This window comes from Tamandua tetradactyla, chromosome 6, assembly GCF_023851605.1.
Source record: "Tamandua tetradactyla isolate mTamTet1 chromosome 6, mTamTet1.pri, whole genome shotgun sequence".
Classification (NCBI taxonomy): domain Eukaryota; kingdom Metazoa; phylum Chordata; class Mammalia; order Pilosa; family Myrmecophagidae; genus Tamandua; species Tamandua tetradactyla.
In genome coordinates, this window is record NC_135332.1 from 138,307,166 (window position 1) to 138,334,868 (window position 27,703).

The following is a 27,703-nucleotide window of genomic DNA, read 5'->3' on the forward strand; positions in this document are numbered from 1 at the left end:
AATTCCTTTGAGTAAATTCCAAGCAATGGTATTGCTGGGTCATATGGCAATTCTATATTCAGCTTTTTGAGGAACCGCCAAACTGCCTTCCACAGTGGTTGCACCATTTGACATTCCCACCAACAGTGGATAAGTGTGCCTCTTTCACCGCATCCTCTCCAGCACTTGTCATTTGCTGTTTTGTTGATAATGGCGATTCTGGTGGGTGTGAGATGATATCTCATTGTGGTTTTGATTTGCATTTCTCTAATGGCCAGGGACATTGAGCATCTCTTCATGTGCCTTTTGGCCATTTGTATTTCCTCTTCTGAGAGGTGTCTATTCAAGTCTTTTTCCCATTTTGTAATTGGGTTGGCTGTCTTTTTGTTGTTGAGTTGAACAATCTCTATAAATTCTGGATACTAGACCTTTATCTGATATGTCATTTCCAAATATTGTCTCCCATTGTGTAGGCTGTCTTTCTACTTTCTTGATGAAGTTCTTTAATGCACAAAAGTGTTTAATTTTGAGGAACTCCCATTTATTTATTTCCTTCTTCAGTGCTCTTGCTTTAGGTTTAAGGTCCATAAAACCGCCTCCAATTGTAAGATTCATAAGATATCTCCCTACATTTTCCTCTGTTTTATGGTCTTAGACCTAATGTTTAGATCTTTGATCCATTTTGAGTTAACTTTTGTATAGGGTGTGAGATATGGGTCTTCTTTCATTCTTTTGCATATGGATATCCAGTTCTCTAGGCACCATTTATTGAAGAGACTGTTCTGTCCCAGGTGAGTTGGCTTGACTGCCTTATCAAAGATCAAATGTCCATAGATGAGAGGGTCTATATCTGAGCACTCTATTCGATTCCATTGGTCGATATATCTATCTTTATGCCAATATCATGCTGTTTTGACCAGTGTGGCTTCATAATATGCCTTAAAGTCAGGCAGTGCAAGACCTCCAGCTTCGTTTTTTTTCCTCAAGATGTTTTTAGCAATTCAGGGCACCCTGCCCTTCCAGATAAATTTGCTTATTGGTTTTTCTATTTCTGAAAAATAAGTTGTTGGGATTTTGATTGGTATTGCATTGAATCTGTAAATCAATTTAGGTAAGATTGACACCTTAACTATATTTAGTCTTCCAATCCATGAACACGGTATGCCCTTCCATCTATTTAGGTCTTCTGTGATTTCTTTAAACAGTTTTTTGTAGTTTTCTTTATATAGGTTTTTTGTCTCTTTAAATTTATTCCTAGGTATTTTATTCTTTTAGTTGCAATTGTAAATGGGATTCATTTCTTGATTTCCCCCTCCACTTGTTCATTGCTACTGTATAGATAATGCTACAGATTTTTGAATGTTGATCTTGTAACCTGCTACTTTGCTGTACTCATTTATTAGCTCTAGTAGTTTTGTTGTGGATTTTTCCGGGTTTTCGACGTATAGTATCATATCGTCTGCAAACAGTGATAGTTTTACTTCTTCCTTTCCAATTTTGATGCCTTGTATTTCTTTTTCTTGTCTAATTGCTCTGGCTAGAAGCTCCAACACAATGTTGAATAATAGTGGTGATAGTGGACATCCTTGTCTTGTTCCTGATCTTAGGGGGAAAGTTTTCAATTTTTCCCCATTGAGGATGATATTAGCTGTGGGTTTTTCATATATTCCCTCTATCATTTTAAGGAAGTTCCCTTGTATTCCTATCTTTTGAAGTGTTTTCATCAGGAAAGGATGTTGAATCTTGTCAAATGCCTTCTCTGCATCAATTGAGATGATCATGTGATTTTTCTGCTTTGATTTGTTGATATGGTGTATTACATTAATTGATTTTCTTATGTTGACCCATCCTTGCATACCTGGGATGAATCCTACTTGGTCATGATGTATAATTCTTTTAATGTGTTGTTGGATATGATTTGCTAGATTTTTATTGAGGATTTTTGCATCTATATTCATTAGAGAGATTGGCCTGTAGTTTTCTTTTTTTGTAATATCTTTGCCTGGTTTTGGTATGAGGGCGATGTTGGCTTCATAGAATGAATTAGGTAGTTTTCCCTCCACTTCAGTTTTTTTGAAGAGTTTGAGGAGAGTTGGTACTAATTCTTTCTGGAATGTTTGGTAGAATTCACATGTGAAGCCGTCTGGTCCTGGACTTTTCTTTTTAGGAAGCTTTTGAATGACTAATTCAATTTCTTTACTTGTGATTGGTTTGTTGAGGTCATCTATGTCTTCTTGAGTCAAAGTTGGTTGTTCATGTCTTTCCAGGAACCCATCCATTTCATCTAAATTGTTGTATTTATTAGCGTAAAGTTGTTCATAGTATCCTGTTATTACCTCCTTTATTTCTGTGAGGTCAGTAGTTATGTCTCCTCTTCCATTTCTGATCTTATTTATTTGCATCCTCTCTCTTCTTCTTTTTGTCAATCTTGCTAAGGGCCCATCAATCTTATTGATTTTCTCATAGAACCAACTTCTGGTCTTATTGATTTTCTCTATTGTTTTCATGTTTTCAATTTCATTTATTTCTGCTCTAATCTTTGTTATTTCTTTCCTTTTGCTTGCTTTGGGATTAGTTTGCTGTTCTTTCTCCAGTTGTTCCAAGTGGACAGTTAATTCCTGCATTTTTGCCTTTTCTTCTTTTCTGATATAGGCATTTAGGGCAATAAATTTCCCTCTTAGCACTGCCTTTGCTGCGTCCCATAAGTTTTGATATGTTGTGTTTTCATTTTCATTCGCCTCGAGGTGTTTGCTAATTTCTGTTGCAATTTCTTCCTTGACCCACTCTTTGTTTAAGAGTGTGTTGTTGAGCCTCCACGTATTTGTGAATTTTCTGGCACTCTGCCTATTATTGATTTCCAACTTCATTCCTTTATGATCCAAGAAAGTGTTGTGTATGATTTCAATCTTTTTAAATTTGTTAAGACTTAGCTTTGTGACCCAGCATATGGTCTATCTTTGAGAATGATCCATGAGCACTTGAGAAAAAGGTGTATCCTGCTATTGTGGGATGTAATGTCCTATAAATGTCTGTTAAGTCTAGCTCATTTATTGTAATATTCAGATTCTCTATTTCTTTATTGATCCTCTGTCTAGATGTTCTGTCGATTGATGAGAGTGGTGAATTGAAGTCTCCAACTATTATGGTATATGAGTCTATTTCCCTTTTCAGTGTTTGCAGTGTATTCCTCACGTATTTAGGGGCATTCTGGTTCGGTGCGTAAATATTTATGATTGTTATGTCTTCTTGTTTAATTGTTCCTTTTATTAGTATATAGTGTCCTTCTTTGTCTCTTTTAACTGTTTTACATTTGAAGTCTAATTTGTTGGATATTAGTATAGCCACTCCTGCTCTTTTCTGGTTGTTATTTGCATGAAATATCTTTTCCCAACCTTTCACTTTCAACCTATGTTTATCTTTGGGTCTAAGATGTGTTTCCTGTAGACAGCATATAGAAGGATCATGTTTTTTAATCCATTCTGCCAGTCTATGTCTTTTGATAGGGGCATTCAGTCCAGTAACATTTAGTGTTATTACTGTTTGGGTAATATTTTCCTCTACCATTGTGCCTTTGTATTATATATATCATATCTGATTTTTCTTCTTTCTACACTCTCCTCCATACCTCTCTCTTCTGTCTTTTTGTATCTGACTCTAGTGCTCCCTTTAGTATTTCTTGCAGAGCTGGTCTCTTGGTCACAAATTCTCTCAGTGACTTTTTGTCTGAGAATGTTTTAATTTCTCCCTCATTTTTGAAGGACAATTTTGCTGGATATAGGAGTCTTGGTTGGCAGTTTTTCTCTTTTAGTAATTTAAATATATCATCTCACTGTCTTCTAGCTTCCATGGTTTCTGCTGAGAAATCTACACATAGTCTTATTGAGTTTCCCTTGTATGTGACAGATTGTTTTTCTCTTGCTGCTTTCAAGATCCTCTCTTTCTCTTTGACCTCTGACATTCTAACTAGTAAGGGTCTTGGAGAACGCCTATTTGGTTCTGATCTCTTTGGGGTGCGCTGCACTTCTTGGATCTGTAATTTTAGGTCTTTCATAAGAGTTGGGAAATTTTCAGTGATAATTTCTTCCATTAGTTTTTCTCCTCCTTTTCCCTTCTCTTCTTCTTCTGGGACACCCACAACACGTGTATTTGTGCGGTTTATATTGTCCTTGAGTTCCCTGATGCCCTGTTCAAATTTTTCCATTTTTTTCCCGATAGTTTCTGTTTCTTTTTGGAATTCAGATGTTCCATCCTCCAAATCACTAATTCTATCTTCTGTCTCTTTAAATCTATCATTGTAGGTCCATTGTTTTTTCCATCTTTTCTACTTTATCCTTCATTTCCATAAGTCCTGTGATTTGTTTTTTCAGTTTTTCTATTTCTTGTTTTTGTGTAGGCCATGTCTTCTTCATGTCCTCCCTCAATTTATCGATTTCGTTTTTGAAGAGGTTTTCCATTTCTGTTCGTATATTCAGCATTAGTTGTTTCAGCTCCTGTATCTCATTTGAACTATTGGTTTGTTCCTTTGACTGGGCCATATTCTCAATCTTCTTAGCGTGGACCGTTATCTTCTGCTGGCATCTGGGCATTTAGTCAGATTTCCCTGGGTGTCGGACCCAACAAGGTTGTAAGATTTTTCTGTGAATTCTCTGGGTTCTGTTTTTCTTATCCTGCCCAGTAGGTGGCGCTCGTGGCACACGTTTGTCTCACGTGTTTGGAAGGGATCCCCCCGGTCACCGTTCTCCGCTGCCTGGGGATTTCCGATCGAATTCTCTCAGTTGGTCCGGGGGCCGCGCGTGGTGGGGGCGTCAGCCGCCGCGGCTTGAGAGGACCCTGTGGCTCCTTTATTAATTCCCCTATTGGTGTTTGGTTGGACCCAGTCCCTTCCACTGTCGGAAATTCCCTCCTCTCCCTGGAGGGTTGTCGATCGCCGGCCGCAGCGGGCCCGGGAACAGGAAGCCGCCCGCGGGGGAACGGTGTCGGTCGCCGGCCTCCGCGGCCTGGGGAATTCGCCACTGGACCAGGAAGCCGCCCGCAGGGGAAGGGTGTTGGTCGCCGGCCTCCGCGGCCTGGGGAATTCGCTACCGGACCAGGAAGCCGCCCGCGGGGGAGGGGCGTCGGTCACCGCGGCCTGGGGAATTCGCCACCGGACCAGGAAGCCGCCCGTGGGGGAGGACCACCGCGGCTTGGGTAGCCCTCTGATCCGAGACTCGTATCCGGTCCAGGAAGCCGCCTGCCAAAGAGGGTCGCTGGCCGCCGCGGCTTGGGAAACTTGCCTCTCCGAGACTCTCAGCCGTCCCGGGAAGGAGGGCGGGAGGAGCTCCGGCCGCCACAGCTGCCGCTGCTCGGGGAATCGCACACCGCTCGGGGATCTCACCGCAGTCGAGTCTCACAGTCAGACTAGACCGTCCAGACTGGGGTACGCTGTGTGTCCATTCCCTCCCGTGGCCCCGGGAGCTGTTCTGCACTCTTTCTGTTCACCTAGTAGTTGCTCTGGAGGAGGAACTAAGACGCACGTACCTTACTAAGCCGCCGTCTTGGCCCCGCCTCCCTGCTGCGCAATTTTACGTTACCACCACACTGTACAGCAGTCCCTGTTTCTCTACATCCTTGCCAATACTTGATATTTTTTGTTGTTTTTTTTAATAATAACAATTCTAGTACGTGTGAAGAGATATCTCATTGTGGTATTTATTTGCATTTCCCTAGTGGCTAATGTTCTTGAACATCTTTTCATGTGCTTATTGGCCATATGTATATATGTTTTTTGAGAAATGTCTATTCAGATCCTTTGCCCATTTTTAAATTTGTTTGATTTTTTTGTTATTATATTGTTAAAGTTCTTTATATATTCTGGATATTAAAACCATATCAGATACATGGTTTCCAAGTAGGTCCTCCTGTTCTGTAGGATGTTTTTTCTCTTTTTTATAATGTCCTTTGATGCATAAAAAATTTTTAATTTTGAGGAAATCCAGAATATCTACTTTTTCTTTTGTAGCACATGCTTCTGGTGTCATCTAAGAATCCATTACCTAATACAAGAATTTGAAGATAATAATCTCCTATGTTTTTAATAAGAATTCTGTAGTTTTAGCTGTTAATTATTTAGGTAGGTCCATTTCAAGTTAATTTTTGTGAATGGTGTGAGGTAGGGATACAATTTTGTTCTTTTACATGTGAATATCCAGTTTTCCCAGCACATTTTTTTCAAGAGACTATTCTTTCCCTATTGAATGACCCTGCCACCCTTGTCAAAAATCAACTGGTCATAATTGTAAGGGTTTGTATCTGAACTCTCAATTAGAATCAGTTTGTCTATATGTCCTTGTGCCAGTATCACATTGTTTTGATTACTGTAGTTTTGTAATACATTTTAAAATTGGGAAGTGTGAGTCCTCTGGACTGTTCTTTTAAAGATGGTTTTGGCTTTTTGGGTTCCTTACCTTTCCATATGAATTTAGATTCCAGAAGTCTGTTGGAATTTTTATTGGAACTGCATTGAATCTGTAAATTGCTTTGAGTAATTCTGACATCTTAACAGTATTGTTTTTCAATCCATGAACATGGGGTATCATTCCGTTTATATAGGTCTTCTTTAGTTTCTTTCAGCAGCGATTTCTTATTTTCCATATATAAGTCCTTTCCATCCTTAGTTGAATTTCTTCCTAGATAGTTTATTCTTTTTCTTACTGTTTTAAATGGACTTGTTTTCTTGAATTTCTTTTTGAATTGTTCATTGCGGGGAGAGGTGGGACTCCGCCGAGTCCGGTCCCACTAGGCTAGCGAGGGTCCACTCCTCCTGCCGAGGGGGTCCAGGGAGTAGAACCCCCAGGCGCAGAGGGGGCTCGAGCTCGAGGGTCTGGGTCGGAGGCGCGCGCGCAGGGGACCACTGCGGGTCTGAAGGACTGGAGGCCGAGTCAATTAAGGCATGAAGCAAGGTAGCTTTATTGTTGGTAGAAGCTTATGCCAGGGCCGCCAGTAGCTAAAGACCTCGAGGCTCGGTGAGCCCCGGACTATATACAGTTTGAGGAGAGGTGGAGTTAGGGCGTGGACTCCAGGGGAGGGTAGCCAATCACACAGGGAGGACGGATGGGGTGACTGTGACGTCTGTAGGCACCAGGGAGATGTTGTTTTTGAGTGTGCTTGTAGCAGCGGATGTTGGGCGGGTGGAGGGATAAGGAGGAAGCCAACAGGGGTAGAGAGACAAGGCTGCGTCACTAGTCGCCGGGTGAGGCTTGTAATTCAGAGGTCTAGAAGAACCGGACGTGCCAAAATGGCGAGGGAGGGGATGAAAGACTAAGCCATCAGGCCAAGAATAAAATTATGCCACAGTTCATTGTTGTTTAGAATCACTGCTGCCTTTTGCATGTTGATCTTGTACCCCACTACTCTGCTAAAATTCATTTTTTTGGCTCAGTTGCCTTTTTTGTGCATTCTTTTAGATTTTCTGTTTATAGGTTTATGTCACTTGCAATTACTATACTATTTTAATTATGATTTTTATTCAAGAAGAAATCCAGCTAATTAGTTGTATTTCTGAAGAGTTTATTTCCAGTTGTTTCTATTTCAGGAAATATGCAGAAAACATAGAATGCCATTTAAATTTTTAAAAATTGTATTACAAATGTATTCAATAATGTTTCAGCTATTACTGGAATACTCAATGTAGAGTGTGAAAATCACCTAAAATGTTATCCCTGACTTGGTACATCATCCTTCCATTAGTTCATTCTTTCTCTCTCACAAAAGAAATAGGCATCTTTTTAAAAATTTTTTCACCCTCTCATGTGTTTTTTTGCAGTTATTTTGAGACACTTACTTTTCTGGTATGGTTTTAAAATATCCAATAGCATTTTATACATTATTTTTGAGTATTTTTGAGTAACATAGGTGAAGTTGGGTTTTAGAAGTTAGGCCAAAATTTGGAAATAATTTGTTTCCTATAATAAAGAAAAAAGTTGTATAGGTTCAGAAATCCCTGTAATAGAATACATACATAGTCATTAAGATAATGATACAGAAAAACGTTTAACAACTGAGAATGGCGATTTCAATGTATATTAATAAGGAAAAAGCAGAGTATGCAACATATGATGTGTGATTCCATTTTTGTGTGGAAAAAGTGCACATGCATACACACAAACCTAAAAGGAATAAATAATAAAGAATAAAATGTTAATAGAAGTTAATTTTCTTGGTATTATAGGATTATGGAATTTTTTCTCTTTTCCCTCCTGTATTTATTTCCTTTTATGATATATGTTGTGTAATAAGGGAAATAGTTATCTTCAAAACATTATAGGTCCTGGAGGTTTTTCTTAAGCATTATATAGATATGTTCTTTTTAGTTTACAGTGTATTAGGGTGGCTAGAGGGAAGTGCCTGAAGCTGTAGAGCTGTGTTCCAGTAGCCATGTTTCTTTTTTTTTTTTTTTATTAATTAAAAAAATTAACTAACACAACAATAGAAATCAATCCATTCTACATATGCAATCAGTAATTCTTAATATCATCACATTGGTGTATGGTCATCATTTCTCAGTACATATGCATCGATTTAGAGAAAGAAATAGCACACAACAGAAAAAGAAATAAAGTGATAACACAGAGAGAAAACACAAATAAAAATAAAAAGTACAAAAATATATAAGAGAAAAAAAAACAAAACAAACAAACAAAAAAACTATAGATCAGATGCAGCTTCATTCAGCGTTCCAAGATAATTACAATTAGGCAGTATTGTGCTGACCAATTTTTTTTTTTAGACGTCATACCATTCTACATATGCAATCAGTAATTCTTAACATCATCACATAGATGCATGATCATCGTTTCTTAGTACATTTGCATCGGTTTAGAAGAACTAGCATTATAACAGAAAAAGATATAGAATGTTAATATAGAGAAAAAAAATAAAAGTAATAATAATAAGAACAAAACAAACAAAACAAAACAAAACAAAAACCTATAGCTCGGATGCAGCTTCGTTCAGTATTTTAACATGATTACTTTACAATTAGGTATTATTGTACTGTCCATTTTTGAGTTTTTGTATCTAGTCCTATTGCACCGTCTGTATTCCATCAGCTCCGATTACACATTATCTTACCCTGTTTCTAACTCCTGCTGAACTCTGTTACCAATGACATATTCCAAGTTTATTCTCGAGTGTCGATTCACATCATTGGGACCATACAGTATTTGTCTTTTAGCTTTTGGCTAGACTCACTCAGCATAATGTTTTCTAGGTCCATCCATGTTATTACATGCTTCATAAGTTTATCCTGTCTTAACGCTGCATAATATTCCATCGTACGTATATACCACAGTTTGTTTAGCCACTCGTCTGTTGATGGACATTTTGGCTGTTTCCATCTCTTTGCAATTGTAAATAACGCTGCTATAAACATTGGTGTGCAAATGTCCATTTGAGTTTTTGCCCTTAATTCCTTTGAGTAGATTCCCAGCAATGGTATTGCTGGATCGTATGGCAATTCTATATTCAGCTTTTTGAGGAACCGCCAAACTGCTTTCCACAGTGGTTGCACCATTTGACATTCCCACCAACAGTGGATAAGTGTGCCTCTTTCTCCGCATCCTCTCCAGCACTTGTCATTTTCTGTTTTGTTGATAATGGCCATTCTGGTGGGTGTGAGATGATATCTCATTGTGGTTTTGATTTGCATTTCTCTAATGGCCAGGGACATTGAGCATCTCTTCATGTGTCTTTTGGCCATTTGTATTTCCTCCTCTGAGAGGTGTCTATTCAAGTCTTTTTCCCATTTTGTAATTGGGTTGGCTATCTTTTTGTTGTTGAGTTGAACAATCTCTTTATAAATTCTGGATACTAGACCTTTATCTGATATGTCGTTTCCAAATATTGATTCCCATTGTGTAGGCTGTCTTTCTACTTTCTTGATGAAGTTCTTTGATGCACAAAAGTGTTTAATTTTGAGGAGTTCCCATTTATTTATTTCCTTCTTCAGTGCTCTTGCTTTAGGTGTAAGGTCCATAAAACCGCCTCCAATTGTAAGATTCATAAGATATCTCCCTACATTTTCCTCTAACTGTTCTATGGTCTTAGACCTAATGTTTAGATCTTTGATCCATTTTGAGTTAACTTTTGTATAGGGTGTGAGATATGGGTCTTCTTTCATTCTTTTGCATATGGATATCCAGTTCTCTAGGCACCATTTATTGAAGAGACTGTTCTGTCCCAGGTGAGTTGGCTTGACTCCCTTATCAAAGATCAAATGACCATAGATGAGAGGGTCTATATCTGAGCACTCTATTCGATTCCATTGGTCGATATATCTATCTTTATGCCAATACCATGCTGTTTTGAGCACTGTGGCTTCATAATATGCCTTAAAGTCTGGCAGCGCAAGACACCCAGCTTCGTTTTTTTTCCTCAAGATGTTTTTAGCAATTCGGGGCACCCTGCCCTTCCAGATAAATTTGCTTATTGGTTTTTCTATTTCTGAAAAGTAAGTTGTTGGGATTTTGATTGGTATTGCATTGAATCTGTAAATCAATTTAGGTAGGATTGACATCTTAACTATATTTAGTCTTCCAATCCATGAACACGGTATGCCCTTCCATCTATTTAGGTCTTCTGTGATTTCTTTTAACAGTTTTTTGTAGTTTTCTTTGTATAGGTCTTTTGTCTCTTTAGTTAAATTTATTCCTAAGTACTTTATTCTTTTAGTTGCAATTGTAAATGGAATTCGTTTCTTGATTTCCCCCTCAGCTTGTTCATTGCTAGTGTATAAAAACGCTACAGATTTTTGAATGTTGATCTTGTAGCCTGCTACTTTGCTGTACTCATTTATTAGCTCTAGTAGTTTTGTTGTGCATTTTTCTGGGTTTTCTACGTATAGTATCATATCATCTGCAAACAGTGATAGTTTTACTTCTTCCTTTCCAATTTTGATGCCTTGTATTTCTTTTTCTTGTCTAATTGCTCTGGCTAGAACCTCCAACACGATGTTGAATAATAGTGGTGATAGTGGACATCCTTGTCTTGTTCCTGATCTTAGGGGGAACGTTTTCAATTTTTCCCCATTAAGGATGATATTAGCTGTGGGTTTTTCATATATTCCCTCTATCATTTTAAGGAAGTTCCCTTGTATTCCTATCCTTTGAAGTGTTTTCAACAGGAAAGGATGTTGAATCTTGTCAAATGCCTTCTCTGCATCAATTGAGATGATCATGTGATTTTTCTGCTTTAATTTGTTGATATGGTGTATTACATTAATTGGTTTTCTTATGTTGAACCATCCTTGCATACCTGGGATGAATCCTACTTGGTCATGATGAATAATTCTTTTAATGTGTTGTTGGATACGATTTGCTAGAATTTTATTGAGGATTTTTGCATCAATATTCATTAGAGAGATCGGCCTGTAGTTTTCTTTTCTTGTAATATCTTTGCCTGGTTTTGGTATGAGGGTAATGTTGGCTTCATAGAATGAGTTAGGTAGTTTTCCCTCCACTTCGATTTTTTTGAAGAGTTTGAGGAGAGTTGGTACTAATTCTTTCTGGAATGTTTGATAGAATTCACATGTGAAGCCATCTGGTCCTGGACTTTTCTTTTTAGGAAGCTTTTTAATGACTGCTTCGATTTCTTTACTTGTGATTGGTTTGTTGAGATCATCTATCTCTTCTTGAGTCAAAGTTGGTTGTTCATGTCTTTCCAGGAACCCGTCCATTTCCTCTAAATTGTTGTATTTATTAGCGTAAAGTTGTTCATAGTATCCTGTTATTACCTCCTTTATTTCTGTGAGGTCAGTAGTTATGTCTCCTCTTCCATTTCTGATCTTATTTATTTGCATCCTCTCTCTTCTTCTTTTTGTCAATCTTGCTAAGGGCCCATCAATCTTATTGATTTTCTCATAGAACCAACTTCTGGTCTTATTGATTTTCTCTATTGTTTTCATGTTTTCAATTTCATTTATTTGTGCTCTAATCTTTGTTATTTCTTTCCTTTTGCTTGCTTTGGGGTTAGCTTACTGTTCTTTCTCCAGTTCTTCCAAATGGATAGTTAATTCCTGCATTTTTGCCTTTTCTTCTTTTCTGATATAGGCATTTAGAGCAATAAATTTCCCTCTTAGCACTGCCTTTGCTGCGTCCCATAAGTTTTGATATGTTGTGTTTTCATTTTCATTCGCCTCGAGGTATTTGCTAATTTCTCTAGCAATTTCTTCTTTGACCCACTCGTTGTTTAGGAGTGTGTTGTTGAGCCTCCACGTATTTGTGAATTTTCTGGCACTCTGCCTATTATTGATTTCCAACATCATTCCTTTATGGTCCGAGAAAGTGTTGTGTAAGATTTCAATCTTTTTAAATTTGTTAAGACTTGCTTTGTGACCCAGCATATGGTCTATCTTTGAGAATGATCCATGAGCACTTGAGAAAAAGGTGTATCCTGCTGTTGTGGGATGTAATGTCCTATAAATGTCTATTAAGTCTAGTTCATTTATAGTAATATTCAGATTCTCTATTTCTTTGTTGATCTTCTGTCTAGATGTTCTGTCCCTTGATGAGAGTGGTGAGTTGAAGTCTCCAACTATTATAGTATATGAGTCTATTTCCCTTTTCAGTTCTTGCAGTGTATTCCTCACGTATTTTGGGGCATTCTGGTTCGGTGCGTAAATATTTATGATTGTTATGTCTTCTTGTTTAATTGTTCCTTTTATTAGTATATAGTGTCCTTCTTTGTCTCTTTTAACTGCTTTACATTTGAAGTCTAATTTGTTGGATATTAGTATAGCCACTCCTGCTCTTTTCTGGTTGTTATTTGCATGAAATATCTTTTCCCAACCTTTCACTTTCAACCTATGTTTATCTTTGGGTCTAAGATGTGTTTCCTGTAGACAGCATATAGAAGGATCCTGTTTTTTAATCCATTCTGCCAGTCTATGTCTTTTGATTGGGGAATTCAGTCCATTGACATTTAGTGTTATTACTGTTTGGATAATATTTTCCTCTAACATTTTGCCTTTTGTATTATATATATCATATCTGATTTTCCTTCTTTCTACACTCTTTTCCATATCTCTCTCTTCTGTCTTTTTGTATCTGACTCTAATGCTCCCTTTAGTATTTCTTGCAGAGCTGGTCTCTTGGTCACGAATTCTTTCAGTGACTTTTTGTCTGAGAATGTTTTAATTTCTCCCTCATTTTTGAAGGATAATTTTGCTAGATATAGGAGTCTTGGTTGGCAGTTTTTCTCTTTTAGTATTTTAAATATATCATCCCACTGTCTTCTAGCTTCCATAGTTTCTGCTGAGAAATCTACACATAGTCTTATTGTGTTTCCCTTGTATGTGATGGATTGTTTTTCTCTTGCTGCTTTCAAGATCCTCTCTTTCTCATTGACCTCTGACATTCTAACTAGTAAGTGTCTTGGAGAACGCCTATTTGGGTCTAATCTCTTTGGGGTGCGCTGCACTTCTTGGATCTGTAATTTTAGGTCTTTCATAAGAGTTAGGAAATTTTCAGTGAAAATTTCTTCCATTAGTTTTTCTCCTCCTTTTCCCTTCTCTTCTCCTTCTGGGACACCCACAACACGTATATTTGTGCGGTTCATATTGTCCTTGAGTTCCCTGATACCCTGTTCAAATTTCTCCATTCTTTTCCCTATAGTTTCTGTTTCTTTTTGGAATTCAGATGTTCCATCCTCCAAATCACTTATTCTATCTTCTGTCTCTTTAAATCTATCATTGTAACTATCCATTATTTTTTCTATGTTTGCTACTTTATCCTTCACTTCCGTAAGTTCTGCGATTTGTTTTTTCAGTTTTTCTATTTCTTCTTTATGTTCAGCCCATGTCCTCTTCATGTCCTCCCTCAATTTATCGATTTCATTTTTGAAGAGGTTTTCCATTTCTGTTCGTATATTCAGGATTAGTTGTCTCAGCTCTTGTGTCTCATTTGAGCTATTGGTTTGTTCCTTTGACTGGGCTATATTCTCAATCTTTTGAGCGTGGACAGTTATCTTCTGCTGCTGGCGTCTGGGCATTTATTCAGATTTCTCTGGGTGTTGGACCCAGCAAGGTTGTAAGATTTTTCTGTCAAATCTCTGGGATCTGTTTTTCTTATCTTGCCCAGTACGTGGCGCACGTGGCACACGTTTGTCTCAAGTGTTTGGAATGGGTCTCCCCCAGTCACCGATCTCCGTGGCCTGGGGCTTTCGGATCCAAATCTCTCCGTTGGTTCAGGGGCCGCGCGTGGTGGGGGCGTCAGCTGCTGCGGCTTGAGGGGACCCTGTGGCTGGTTGCGGGCCGCAGCGGGCCTGGGGGATTCCCCACCGGACCAGGAAGCCTCCCGTGGGGGGGAGGGGGCTTCCACGGCTTGGATTGCCCTCCTATCTGAGACTCGTATCCGCGGACTCGAAGCAGAGACTCGAAGCCGCCCGCAAAAGAGGGGTGCCACCTGCCTCGGCTTGGGAAACTTGCTTCTCCAATACTCTCAGCCGGCCCGGAAAGGGGGGAGGGAGTAGCTCGGACCACCGCAGCTGCCGCTGATCGGGAGATCGCACGCCGCTCGGGGGTCTCACTGCAGCCGAGTCTCGCAGTCAGTCTAGCCAGCCCAGACTTTGGATAGCCCTCTGATCCGGGACTCGTAGCCGCGGACTTAAAGCCGAGACTCGAAGCCGCCCGCAAAAGCAGGGCGCCGCCTGCCTCGGCTTGGGGAACTTACTTCTCCGATACTCTCAGCCGGCCCGGGAAGGAGGGAGGGATTAGCTCGGACCGCCACAGCTGCGGCCGCTCGGGGGTCTCGCCGCAGCCAAGTCTCGCAATCAGACTTGCCAGCCCAGACTTTGGATAGCCCTCTGATCCGAGACTTGTAGTCGCGGACTCGAAGCCGCCCGCAAAAGTGTGGCGCCGACCGCCTTGGCTGGGAAGCTTGTCTCTCCGAGTCTCTCAGCCAGCCCCGGAAGGAGGGAGGGATTAGCTCGGACCGCCGCAGCTGCGGCCGCTCGGGGGTCTCGCCGCAGCCAAGACTCGGAATCAGACTTACCAGCCCAGACTTTGGATAGCCCTCTGATCCGAGACTTGTAGTCGCGGACTCGAAGCCGCCCGCAAAAGTGTGGCGCCGGCCGCCTTGGCTGGGAAGCTTGTCTCTCCGAGTCTCTCAGCCAGCCCCGGAAGGAGGGAGGGATTAGCTCGGACCGCCGCAGCTGCGGCCGCTCGGGGGTCTCGCCGCAGCCAAGACTCGGTATCAGACTTGCCCGCCCAGACTTTGGATAGCCCTCTGATCCGAGACTTGTAGTCGCGGACTCGAAGCCGCCCGCAAAAGTGGGGCGCCGGCCGCCTTGGCTGGGAAGCTTGTCTCTCTGAGTCTCTCAGCCAGCCCCGGAAGGAGGGAGGGATTAGCTCGGACCGCCGCAGCTGCGGCCGCTCGGGGGTCTCGCCGCAGCCAAGACTCGGAATCAGACTTGCCAGCCCAGACTTTGGATAGCCCTCTGATCCGAGACTTGTAGTCGCGGACTCGAAGCCGCCCGCAAAAGTGTGGTGCCGGCCGCCTTGGCTGGAAAGCTTGTCTCTCCGAGTCTCTCAGCCAGCCCCGGAAGGAGGGAGGGATTAGCTCGGACCGCCGCAGCTGCGGCCGCTCGGGGGTCTCGCCGCAGCCAAGACTCGGAATCAGACTTGCCAGCTCAGACTTTGGATAGCCCTCTGATCCGAGACTTGTAGTCGCGGACTCGAAGCCGCCCGCAAAAGTGTGGCGCCGGCCGCCTTGGCTGGGAAGCTTGTCTCTCCGAGTCTCTCAGCCAGCCCCGGAAGGAGGGAGGGATTAGCTCGGACCACCGCAGCTGCGGCTGCTCGGGAAATCGCCCGCCGCTCGGGGATCTCACTCACCGCAGCTGAGTTTCGCAGTCAGACTAGCCAGCCCAGACTTGGTTACGCTGTGTGTCCATTCCCTGCTGTAGCCCCGGGAGTTGTTTTGTACTGTTTCTGTTCACCTATTAGTTGATTTGGAGTCGGAGGAACTAAGACGCATGTATCTTACTAAGACGCCATCTTGGATCCCTAGCCATGTTTCTTGAACATGATTGTATAATGATATAGCTTTTGCAGTGTGACTGTGTGATTGTGAAAACCTTGCGTCTAATGCTCCTTTTATCTACAATATGGACAGAGGGGTAAAAAGTATGGATAAAAAATAAATAAATAATAGGGGGAACAAATGTTAAAATAAATTGAGTAGATTGAAATACTGGTGATCAATGAAAGGAAGGGGTAAGGGGTATAGGAAAAAATAGGGGGAACAAAGGTTAAAATATATTGGGTAGATAGAAATACTAGTGGTCATTGAGAGGTAGGGGTAAGGAGTATGGTATGTATGAGTTTTTTCTTTTTGTTTTTTATTTGTTTTTCTGGAGTGATGCAAATGTTCTAAGAAATGATCCTGGTGATGAATATACAACTATGTGATGATATTGTGAGCCATTGATTGTGCACCAGGTATGGAATGTTCATATGTTAAAATGTTTGTGTGAGTATGTTGTTTGCCAATAAAAATATAGAAAATAAAAACTCAAAAGACAAACTAATTAGAAAATGGGCAAAAGACATGACCAAATATTTCACCTAGAAGGATATAGAGATAAAAAATAAACACATCAAAAGATGTTCAGGCAGATGACAACAGCCATTGCCACACTCCTCCGCCCACAGCCATGGTCAACCCCACCATGTTCTTCAACATTGCCCTGTCAGTGAGCCCTTCAGCCATGTCTCCTTTGACCTGTTTGCAGACAAAGTTACAAAAACAGCAGAAAATTTCTGTGCTCTGAGCACTGGGGAGAAAGGATTTAGTTTTAAGAGTTCCTGCTTTCACAGAATTATTCCTGGGTTTATGTGCCAGAGTGGTGACTTCACACACCATAATGGCACTGGTGACAAGTCCATTTGCGGGGAGAAGTTTATGATGAGATCTTCATCCTGAAGCATGTGGGTCCTGGCATCTTGTCCATGGCCAGTGCTGGACCCAACACAAAAGGTTCCAAGTCTTTTCATTTGCTCTCCTAAGACTGAGTGGCCAGATGGAATTACCTGGCCTTTGGCAAGGTGAAAGGGGCTTGGATATTGTGGAAGCCATGGAGCACTTTGGGTCCAGGAATCACAAGACCAGCAAGAAGATCACTACTGCTGACTGTGAACAAGTCTAATAAATTGTAGTTATGTTTTGTCTTAACCACTAGACCATTCCTTCTGTAGCTCAGGAGAGCGTCCCACCTCCCCTGGTCTGCCTCAGTATCCTATCTTTGTTCTTTTACTGTAGTTCTTTGGGTTGTACATTATCCTCCCCTTCCAAGTGTAATTGGATTGCAGCGTTAAGTTTATGATTATGAAATAAAAACCAGCCAAAAAAACAAAAACATAGGCCTGTACTATTTATATTATTTGAAGAAAAGTAGACAAAGATTACTCTGAATACTATTTCATTTTCTCTTTTTGTCTGACTAAATAATTCATCTGAAAACTGGTAGAAGATTTAAGGTAAATTTTGATCCTAATGTCTAAGGTAATATTTTTTTCATGACTGTGGACTGCCCATTGATAAAATCTTAGCATACTTTAAATGTAGTTGTTGATATTATGTATAACCTACTGACTGACTTTATAAACATGTAGTAATATTTTAAGGTAATATTATTGAGTGTGAAGTTAGTTTATATTCTTAAATATAAATGCACACTGATTTATAAAATAAGTAGACTACATATCTTGTCAGCACATAAAGCAATTGATCATTGCAAACTGTATTAGTAACTTGTGTTTTCCATACTCCTTAAGAAAGTTATTAAGTGGTTCATCCAGTCTAGTCTTTTGTCTCTACAGAAGTATCAAGGAACATTCTTTGTTGGACATAATGCATGCTCACTGTGATGGAGGACATTTGTTAACATTTGTCCTCCATCTGTTAAAAAAATCTGTGTAATTTGGGTTGTAATCTTTGAATTTATTGTTTTGGGTTACTTCAGGTTTGAAAATCTCTTATCACAGTTTTCATTTCTTTTACTAGGTGCTTTAATTTTTTTTTGTTTTTGTTGTTGTTGTTTTTTCATACTCTGGAGCCCTGTTGTTGCATGGATTCAAATCTCAGTTCCAGTATAAGCAAATTTTGAAACTGCACAAGCCCCTTAACCTACTCACATATATGAATATTTCCTCCTTTCTGCCCATTCCCCCAAGGGGACTTTGCAAATACTTCTTTATTCACTGCCCAAATTATTCTGGAATTTATTGGTGCATCACATTAACCTGGACAAACCAACAAAATCTCACACCCTATTCAAGTTTCCATGTACTTAAGGTGTTCGGCTACACTGACCATAGCATTAAATTAGGAAATGCAGTACCCACAATATAAATTTTCAACCAAATAAACATCTCTCCCTTTAGTCTCACACAGAAGGATGATATCATCCTTTACCCAGTCTTCTGATTTAGCTTAGTCCTATCCAGATCAGCTTCATTCATATCTCTGCTCAATATTTGATCACTTTTTCAACTTTTTAAATGGTTCCTGTGTAGAGTACTGCTGATTTTCATAGCTTCAGAGCGCTAAATCTGAGTCTCAGGTATCATACGTATATACCCAAAGTTTCTGGGAAAGACCTTGTCATATATAAACAGCCCAGTATCTCAGAATTTAGAATTAACAGTTACATCTGAATATATGTGACTGCTGTAATAGCTTACAATCTAGGACTATTTGCGATAAGCCGCAACCTGAAAACTGCAGCTCTCAACTTTAGTTCACTGTATTTTTATATTATAGTCCATATGATTGATGCATGATATTTGTCTTTTTGTTCCTGACATCTCTTTCAACATACAGCTCTTAAGGTTCATTCACCTAGTTGTGTGCCTCACAACTTCATTCCTTCTTGTGGCTGCTCAGTAGTTCTAGTTTGCTAGCTGTCGGAATGCAATATACCGAAAACAACAGCTTTTAAAAAGGGGAGTTTAATAAGTTGCAAGTTAACAGTTTTTAGGCCATGGAAATATCTCAGTTAAAGCAAGTCTACAGAAATGTCCAATCTAAGGCATCCAGGGAAAGATATCTTGATTGAAGAAGGCTGGTGAAGTTCAGGGTTTCTCTCTCAAGTGAGAAGTCATATGGTGAATAGTCAGGGTTTCTCTCTTGACTGGAAGGGCACGTGGCGAACATGGCCGTCATCTGCTAGCTTTTTCTCTTGGCTTCTTGTTTCATGAAGCGCTCTGGGAGGCATTTTCCTTCTTCATCTTCAAAGATCACTGGCTGGTAGACTCTCTGCTTCTCGTGGCTATGTGATTCTGCTCTCTTAGTCTCCCACATTCTCCAAAATGTTTCCTCTTTTATAGGATTACAGTAAACTAATCAAGACCCGCCTGAATGGGTGGAATCACATCTCTTCCTAATCCACTTTAACAAACCACTCTTGATTGAGTCACATCTCCAGGGAGATGAACTAATTACAGTTTCAAACATACATTACTGAATAGGGATTAGAAGAAAAAACTGCCTTTACAAAATGGAATTAGGATTAAAACATGGCTTTTCTAGGGTACATACATCCTTTCAAACTGGCACAGTAGTCCATTGTATGTATGCACCATAGTTCCCTCTTCCATTCCTCAATTTTAGTACCCTCAGGCTACCTCCATTCACTGTGGATCAGGAACAAGAAACACTTGTGTCCCCGCAAAGGTCCTCCAGGTATATATTGAGCAATGGGGTTTCAGAATCATAATGGCAAACCCACCTCCAGCCTCCTGTGGAACCACCACACTGCCCTCCAAAGGGCTAGACCTCTCATTAATAACTTTTTGAAGTCTATCCCATTACAGAACCACTTTTAATTCTTGGTTTCTTTTCTCTTTTTTAAGGCATTCAGAATTCTTTCTTAGAGATGACTAACAGATGTATCAGGTTTTGCTCAAGGGTAGTGTGTATATGTGTATGTGTGTGTTTAGTATTTGCTTCCAAAGTTCTTTTCTAGTAATACCTATCACCCTTTTTTTTAGCTATAGAAGTCCCTAACCTGGTCAGTACTACTAGGCAGTAGTACTCTACAGTTGTCTTTGCATCATAGCTGATATATGAGATTCATTCCATTTATAGTTTGGTTTATTTTCCCAAAAATGCTACTTTATACCTCTTTATTGTTGAAGTTCATCTACCACTTTGTACAGAAATGTAACTAGCTTGTTTGTGAGAAATAATTTCTGATTATAGAAATAACCTGACTTTTCAGTTAGCATTGGGCTTTTTGCATTACTGTGTTTAATCTGTTTGGCTCACTATAAGGATTTCACAATTCTGATATATTCAGAACATCTATGGGTTGTTCCAGCTCATAAAATGGCAGTGCCTGGTTATTTACATTTAGTTATGGGAATCACTAACCTAATTTTGGAATCTTTTCTGCTACCCCAGGCCATAGTGCCAAATGTTCTGCTAATCCTGGGGCTGCCCTGGGGAATGTACGGCTTCAGAGATGTGGAAGAACCTTTGAAGTCTAGTTTAAGATTTCATTCTTTTTAGAGGAATGTCCAGGAATGTTTGAGCCAAAGCATGCCTCTTGAGATATACCTAACCATTCTGAATGCAGCTATAATATTCTTCCATAATTGGCTTTTCCAGTGACTTTTCCCTTAACCTTGAAAACTCTAGAATCAGTCCTGGATTAAATGCTGCTTTTGACTAGTGTTTATTAGCAGATGTCATGTACTGCTCTTTGCTCAGCATGTCAAGTATTAGATTTATGTTTCACGGTAATACACTGTGTTTTAGGATTAAGACTGATCCCTGTTCTTAAGGATAGTGCCATCTCATTAATTTCATATGATTAATGGCATAGTGGTATAAACAGTAAATGCCTTATGCTAAATGTACCTCTTAAATATTAAGATTTAGAATTAGGTTCGCCAGAATTCGAGAAAAAAGTTCTATTGAAAAAGACTTTCAAGAACCACTAAGGAAATGTTAATAAGTATTTATGAGATGTGCAAGATACTAGGCCAGATATTATGGCAGATACAGAAATGACTATGATCTAATACATGGCAGACTGCATTAAGCACTATAATAGAGGGATAACCAAAGTGCCAAGGAAATACAGGAAAAGAAAGATTGAGTCAGACTAGGGATATGAAAAGAATACACATTAAATAGTGATTTGAACTGGGTCTTAGAGAATTAGTAACTTTAATAGAAATTTTAAAAGATGGATTCCATGCTGGTTTAAGATATTTTGATGACATCCTCTCTGACACAGTGGAACTCCTGTTTGCATTTATTTTCTTTCAGCATTTTGAATGTGTTGTCCCACTGTCTTTTTTTTTTCATGGTTTCTGATGAGAAGTCAGCATTTAAACTTTTTGTGGCTCCCAAGATGCATTGCTTTCAGAATTTTCTTTCTTTGTCATTTGACAGTTTCGTTATTGTCTATGGATGGATTTCTTTGAGTTTATTCTCTTCGGAGTTCAATGAATATAATAAAATCTTTTGTTAACTTTGGAAAATTGTCTAGTCTTTATTCCTTCAAATGTTCTTTCTGCCTCTTTGTCTCTTCTGGGATCCCTGCAATGCGTATACACATGATAGGATCCCACAAGTCTCTTAGGCTCTGTTCATTTTTCTCCGTTCTTTTTCCTTTCTGCTCCTCAGACTGAATAATTTAAAATGTTTTATTTTCAAGTTCACTGATCATTTTTTCTGCCAACTCCAGTCTGCTGTGAACCCTCCAGGGAATTTTTTTTGTTCAGTTAGTGTGGTCTTCAGCTTGGGTATTTCTTTTTGGTTCCTTTTTATCATTTCTCTTTATTGAAATTCTCATTTTGTTCATATGTCATTTTCCTGGTATTCTGTAGTTCTTTGTGTTTTCCTTTAGGCCTTTGAGCATATTGAAGACCCATTTTTAAAAAGTCTTTGTCACAGTTTGACATTTTTTGTTGGATGGTTTCTGATGTTTTATCTTGCTCTTTTGGATGGACCATCATTTTCTATTTCTTTGATGCCTTGATCTTTTATTCCACACTGTACATCTTAGTATGTTAACTTTGGATTTTACCCTTGAGGTGTCTGTTAAGTTTGTATCCATCCAGCTGTTGACATGACTGAGATTTCCTTCAATGGCAGGAGTAACACAGACAAACCAAATACCTTTCACAGTGTTTGCTGATTGGCTCTGTGTTGGCTGGTGCTGTCCTTCAGAGCTTAGCCCTCCTAACATTGAAGAACATCTCACTATGAAAATGTAGGGTCCTTTTGGTCTTTTCTGAACATGCAACTAGCCCTGGGCATGTGCTTATGGCCTTAGGAATTCCCCACTTTACATGGATTCCGATGCTCCCACTTCTTCCTTTGAAACAGTCTTTCCTTCTTGTTCTGGGCACTATTTGTATATCTTATAGCCAGGAATCCTTGACCCTATGCTACTCTGATTTGATTATTTCTTACATTGATTTATCTGTCCAGAAACCCCTGTCCTGGTTCAGTTCTTCAGCTCTCACTGGATAGATTGATGCAGATAGTTCAGATAGAGTGATGCAGATAGATGTACATGCATCCCAGTATGCAGATAGGGGTTAATCTGCTCCCTTTGGAACTGGGATCAGGGACCTAAACTGATAATAAGCACAGGCTGACTCTGGGTGGAACTATGGAGGGGATGGAGTAAGGGCCAACAGTAGTGCTACAATGTTTTCTTATTGTTTTTAAGTTGTCTTTTTCTTGATTTGGCATTTGCCAGTTACTGCAACCTTTTAAGAGTTTTCTGTAGCTTTGTGAAAGATGTTCTGATAGTCTTTGAAATGGTTTAAAGAATCTCTGGGAAAATAGAACCCAAAATGGTGGGGTGGAGTGTCTCACCCCACCATTTTGGTGATATCACTCCTGTATTGTTATTTGATTCTTTGTTTAACCGTTTTTTCTAAACCCATTGGTTTTTATAGCAGACATTCTCAATCTATCCATGAATACTCCTCAGTATCATTCCATCTCGTACCTCCTTCCCCAGGGGTAAAGACTGGGGATAAAATGGAAATAGAAATGGGTCAGAAATGAGGATGTACATTAAAATACCTCTAACCAGGAGTCTTGTTGATCATAGTTCATTCTTTTAGAAACAGTGGAAAATTGTGTATCATGATTCTTATAGCTTGAAGCATTTTTATTTCACACTTTATGATTTCTATCTTAATTAGATATCTCTTTGTGAAATTCTTCTTGATTAAGCTACATTTGTCAGTATAGGGCAGTGCTATGTGATAATAATGTGTTAGCCACATAAATCATTGTAAATTTTCTTGTAACCGCATTTTTAAAAGAAACAAGAGAAATAAATTGTATTTATGTATTTATTTTATTTAACCTGATATATCCCACAGTATTATCTTTTAATGTGTAAATAGTATAAAGTTATTAATGAGATATATTACTTTTTTTTTACTTTTTTTCAATTTTTGTTTTTCTTTGAAATCTGGTATGTATTTTGAACTTAAAGTCCATCTCTATTCAGACTGGCTGCATGTCAAGTGTTCAGTAGCCACACACAGCTACCATATTAGACAGTGCAGATATTTTGGACACCTGAATTTTTAATTTTCTTCCAGATAAAAATAGACTATAGAGATGGTTATATTACTTGGTAATAAAAAGCAGCAGTTTTTATGAAAGCCTGTACTTTATTGAAGAGGATAACTTAATATTATCATCTTCATTTTTAAAGGATGGGATCTTATTATCCTAAAAGTTAATGGGTTTAGAAATATGTTTGTTTTCTCTTTTTACTGAGGTAAAAAATACTTTTATATTTAGTAGTTTAAAACGCTTGTGATTTTAATTTAATGTTTTTTGTGTTGTGTAGGAATTTTACAATGAATTGGCTCCTCTGTCAAGAATCCCTGCAGGCACCATCTCAGGAATTTTTTTTGCGATTGACACAGTCTTCTTTATTACCTTTCTATATTTTAGTTTTAGTTATTTGTTTTCTTTCTATGATGCACGTTATTTTCAGGAGGATTAAGTAAGTACATAGGAGAATCAATCACATTTCTGATTAATATACTATGGAAATATGTAAAATACTTATTTTTAATATCCTTCCAATATTTGTGTATTTGTGTTAAAACTTCTAATTCCATTTTCTATTCATAGATATGTAAAATATCTTTATAAGATGTTAACCAGATAAAGTTCAAATTTAGTTTTATATATCTAAATATGTTCTATCTAGATTTAATATAGGAATAATATTTAAATAATAAATTAAACTTTAACCAATTTGTTTACTAATTTATTCAAATTTCAACTTAAGAACAGTTTCTTCTATTTAATTTAAATGAAGTTCAGGGGATTTTTTTAATTATAAAATTTTATCATATTTAAAAGGAGGTTGTGTGTAATATCTTCATTTTAAGGACTTATTCAAATTATAATTTAATTATATTGAATTAGCAATTACCTAGTTGATCATGAAAAGGGAAACCTAAAAATTTACTTTTTTATTATATTTCATGAACTCTTGTTTTAAAAAATATTTTTATTGAGAAATCTTCACACACATGCGTCCATACATGGTGTACAATCCGTGGTTCACAGTATCTTCACATAGTTGTGTAGTCATCTCCATGATCATTTTTTTGAACATTTGCATCGCTCCAGAAAAGTAAATTTAAAAAAACTCATATCTACCTTACCCCTTACTCCTCCATCTCATTGACCACTACTATTTCACTCTACCCAATTTATTTTACCCTTTGTGCCCCTATTATTTATTTATTTTTTTAATCCATATTTTTTTACTCTTCTTTCCTGGATAAAAGAAGTATCAGACACAAAGTTTTCACAATCACATAGTCACATTGTAAAAGTTATATCTTTATACAATCATCTTCAACAATCTAGGCTCCTGGAACACAGTTCAACAGTTTCAAATATTTCCCTCCAGCCACTCCAATACACCGTAAACTAAAAAGGCATATCTTTTTATATATATTTTTATAATGCATAAAAATAATGTTTCGACTCTTTTTGAAATCTCTCAGCCATTGAAACTCTATTTTGTCTCATCTCTCTCTTCCCCCTTTGGTCTAGAAGGCTTTTTCAGTCCCTTGATGCCGGGTTTCAGCTCATTGCTGGATTTCTGTCCAGTGCTGCCAGGGAGATTTACACCAGTGGGAGTCATGTCCCACATGGGAGGAAGGGCAAATGAGTTCACCTGCTGAGATGGCTTAGAGAGAGAGAGGCCACATCTGAGCAACAAAAGATGTTCTCTGGGGGTAACACTTGGGCCTAATTTTAAATAGGCTTAACCTATCCTTTGTAGGAGTGTCTGAATTTTCATATGTACTCTTTACAATGTGAATCATCTTCATGTTCTAAATTGCAAAGACTTGGAGATATATAAATTAGGATTTGACTAGCATCACATACTTGTAAATTTTAAGAACCATCTATATATTTCTTTTAATGAAGAAATTTAAAATTTCAGGTATGGCCCTAAAAGGTAATAAACAATATATCTTTGATTTTTCAAATATATTTTTTTCAAAATTGAAAACACATTTCCTTTCTGTAGTGGTAACTCCATGAAAGAAACTGTTAATCTTGAAGATGGACAAATTGGAGAAAGGCCAGAAATAATTTATCATGTAATTCACACTATTTTATTGGGTTCTCTTGCGATGGTTATAGAAGGGTAAGTGTACTTTTTTTGATACATTTGTTTTTACTAAGAATTGTCCTTTCTAATGTTAAGTGGATACTTTGAAGAATACATTTATAAAGTTTTGTAAAAGCTCAAAACCTACAAACTTTCTTAATCTAACTGGATTTTACAAAGGTGTTTTTAGTACAGTGAATCTGCATTTACTTATTCATTCATTCAAAACCTATTGAATGCCTTTCAAGGGCCTGATGTTTTGCTAGGTGCTAGAGGTGAGCAAAAGTGGACACTGCTTTTTAACCTTATGTAACTTATGGTCTTTTTGGAAGTGACAGATGTTAATCACATAAAAGTAAAATTATAGCTTTTATAAATGAAGGAAAGGTAAATGATGCCCTGAGAACGTATGAAGATGGAATTTGATTTGAGGAGATCAGAAAGATCCTCTAAGGAAAAGATGCTTGAGTTGAAGTCTGAAGGATGAGTAGAAGTTAAATAAGTGAACAGAAGAGGCAATATATTCCAGACAGAGGGAATAACATATGCAAAGGCACTGTGGTAGGAAGGCACATGACATATTTTGTCAGGAGGGACAAAAACAAGCTCCGTATAGCTGAAGTGCGGTGAACATGCAGGAGAGGGTCTTAGAGGTCATAGTAAGGATTTGTGGGTAATTTTTTTTTCTTTCATCTTTCTATCACTTCATACTTTTATTGCCTTTAAATGTCAAATGAGACTTTACAAATTCCATGTGTGACCCCATTTAATACTCAACAAACCAAGATACTAGGGTAGAACAATATATGTTTTACATTTTGCTTTTTTGTTTCTCGTAATAATTTATTTAATCAATACTTATTGAAGGACATTTAGGTTGTTCCCAATTGTTTGCTATTAAGACAACATACTGCAGTTGAAACCCTTGTATGCATTTTTTTGTGCACTTTTGCTAATAATTTTAAAGACTAGATTCCTAAAAATGAGATTGTCTATCTTAGGGTATTTTAAATTTTCAAGAGTTCTGCCAAATTGCCTTCTGAAAAAAGCTGTAACAGTTTATAATCTCTCTAAGAATATAATTTTACTGTACCTTCATCAGTACAAATGCTTTTATTTATCTTCATTTTCTAATCCACATTTTAATTATTTAAGAACTGAGTAATAATCCATTGCTGTATATCAGGGACTAAAACATTTTCGTTCTCCCTTAATACTTAATTTTAGTATTTTTGTGGGTAATGGGAAAGAATTCAGAAAAGAGGAATCAGATAATAATGATCATAAAATATCTTGTGTGTGACTTCTTTTTTTTTCCTCCAGCTTGAAATATCTCTGGACCCCTTATGTCTGCATGTTAGCCGCGTTTGGTGTTTGTTCTCCTGCACTTTGGATGACACTTTTCAAGTGGCTTCGATTAAGAACTGTACATCCAGTGTTGCTGGTAAGCCATTGTTAGTTTGTGTTAGATATTGGCTTCTCTTCTAGTTGTATAAAATCAAATGCTAATAAATAGAAACTACATTAAATACAGTTGAAATTGCATGAATAAACCATATTGTGACTTACAAGTAGAAAAAGAGACTGCGGGAGACAATTTTTATAATTTCTAATTATAAAATTAATACATTTCAATGCAGACAACTTAAAAATAAAATATAAAAATACAGTTAATCAGTAATGTGACAGGCTGTGAAGAATTAATTTTTTGCTTTGATTTAAAATTGTGGTATGTTTTCCATGTGTATGAAATGTATACACTACCAGAAATTGTGCTAGGTGTTTGGAATGTGGAGATAGATAAAAACACAATTAATTTTATATAGTATCCTGTGCATAAGAACAGATAAGAAGTACCATAGCGTACTATCAGAACATAAAGAAGGGTTACTGATTTCACTTTTTTAGATATTCAGAGAAGACATTCCAATCTGAGATTTGAAAGATGATGAAGTGATTAGTTAAAGGAAGGAGAGGAAACTATATTCATGGAAGAAAGAATAAACACAGAGGTAGGCAGGGGTCAGATGTAATCAAAGGGAATTTAAAACAGAGCCAAAGA

General features: G+C 38.2%; 1 protein-coding gene across 7 annotated transcripts in view; it reads left to right on the forward strand.

The window, feature by feature from the left end:
• DPY19L4 (dpy-19 like 4) overlaps nucleotides 1-27,703 on the forward strand; it is a 127,644-nt gene that overhangs the window by 60,893 nt on the left and 39,048 nt on the right. For all 7 annotated transcript variants that reach the window (XM_077167234.1, XM_077167240.1, XM_077167237.1 and 4 more), the window contains 3 exons: nucleotides 23,845-24,003; nucleotides 25,558-25,677; nucleotides 26,965-27,085. In XM_077167234.1, the coding sequence (XP_077023349.1) occupies nucleotides 23,845-24,003; nucleotides 25,558-25,677; nucleotides 26,965-27,085 (400 nt within the window). The remainder of the gene's footprint in view (nucleotides 1-23,844; nucleotides 24,004-25,557; nucleotides 25,678-26,964; nucleotides 27,086-27,703) is intronic.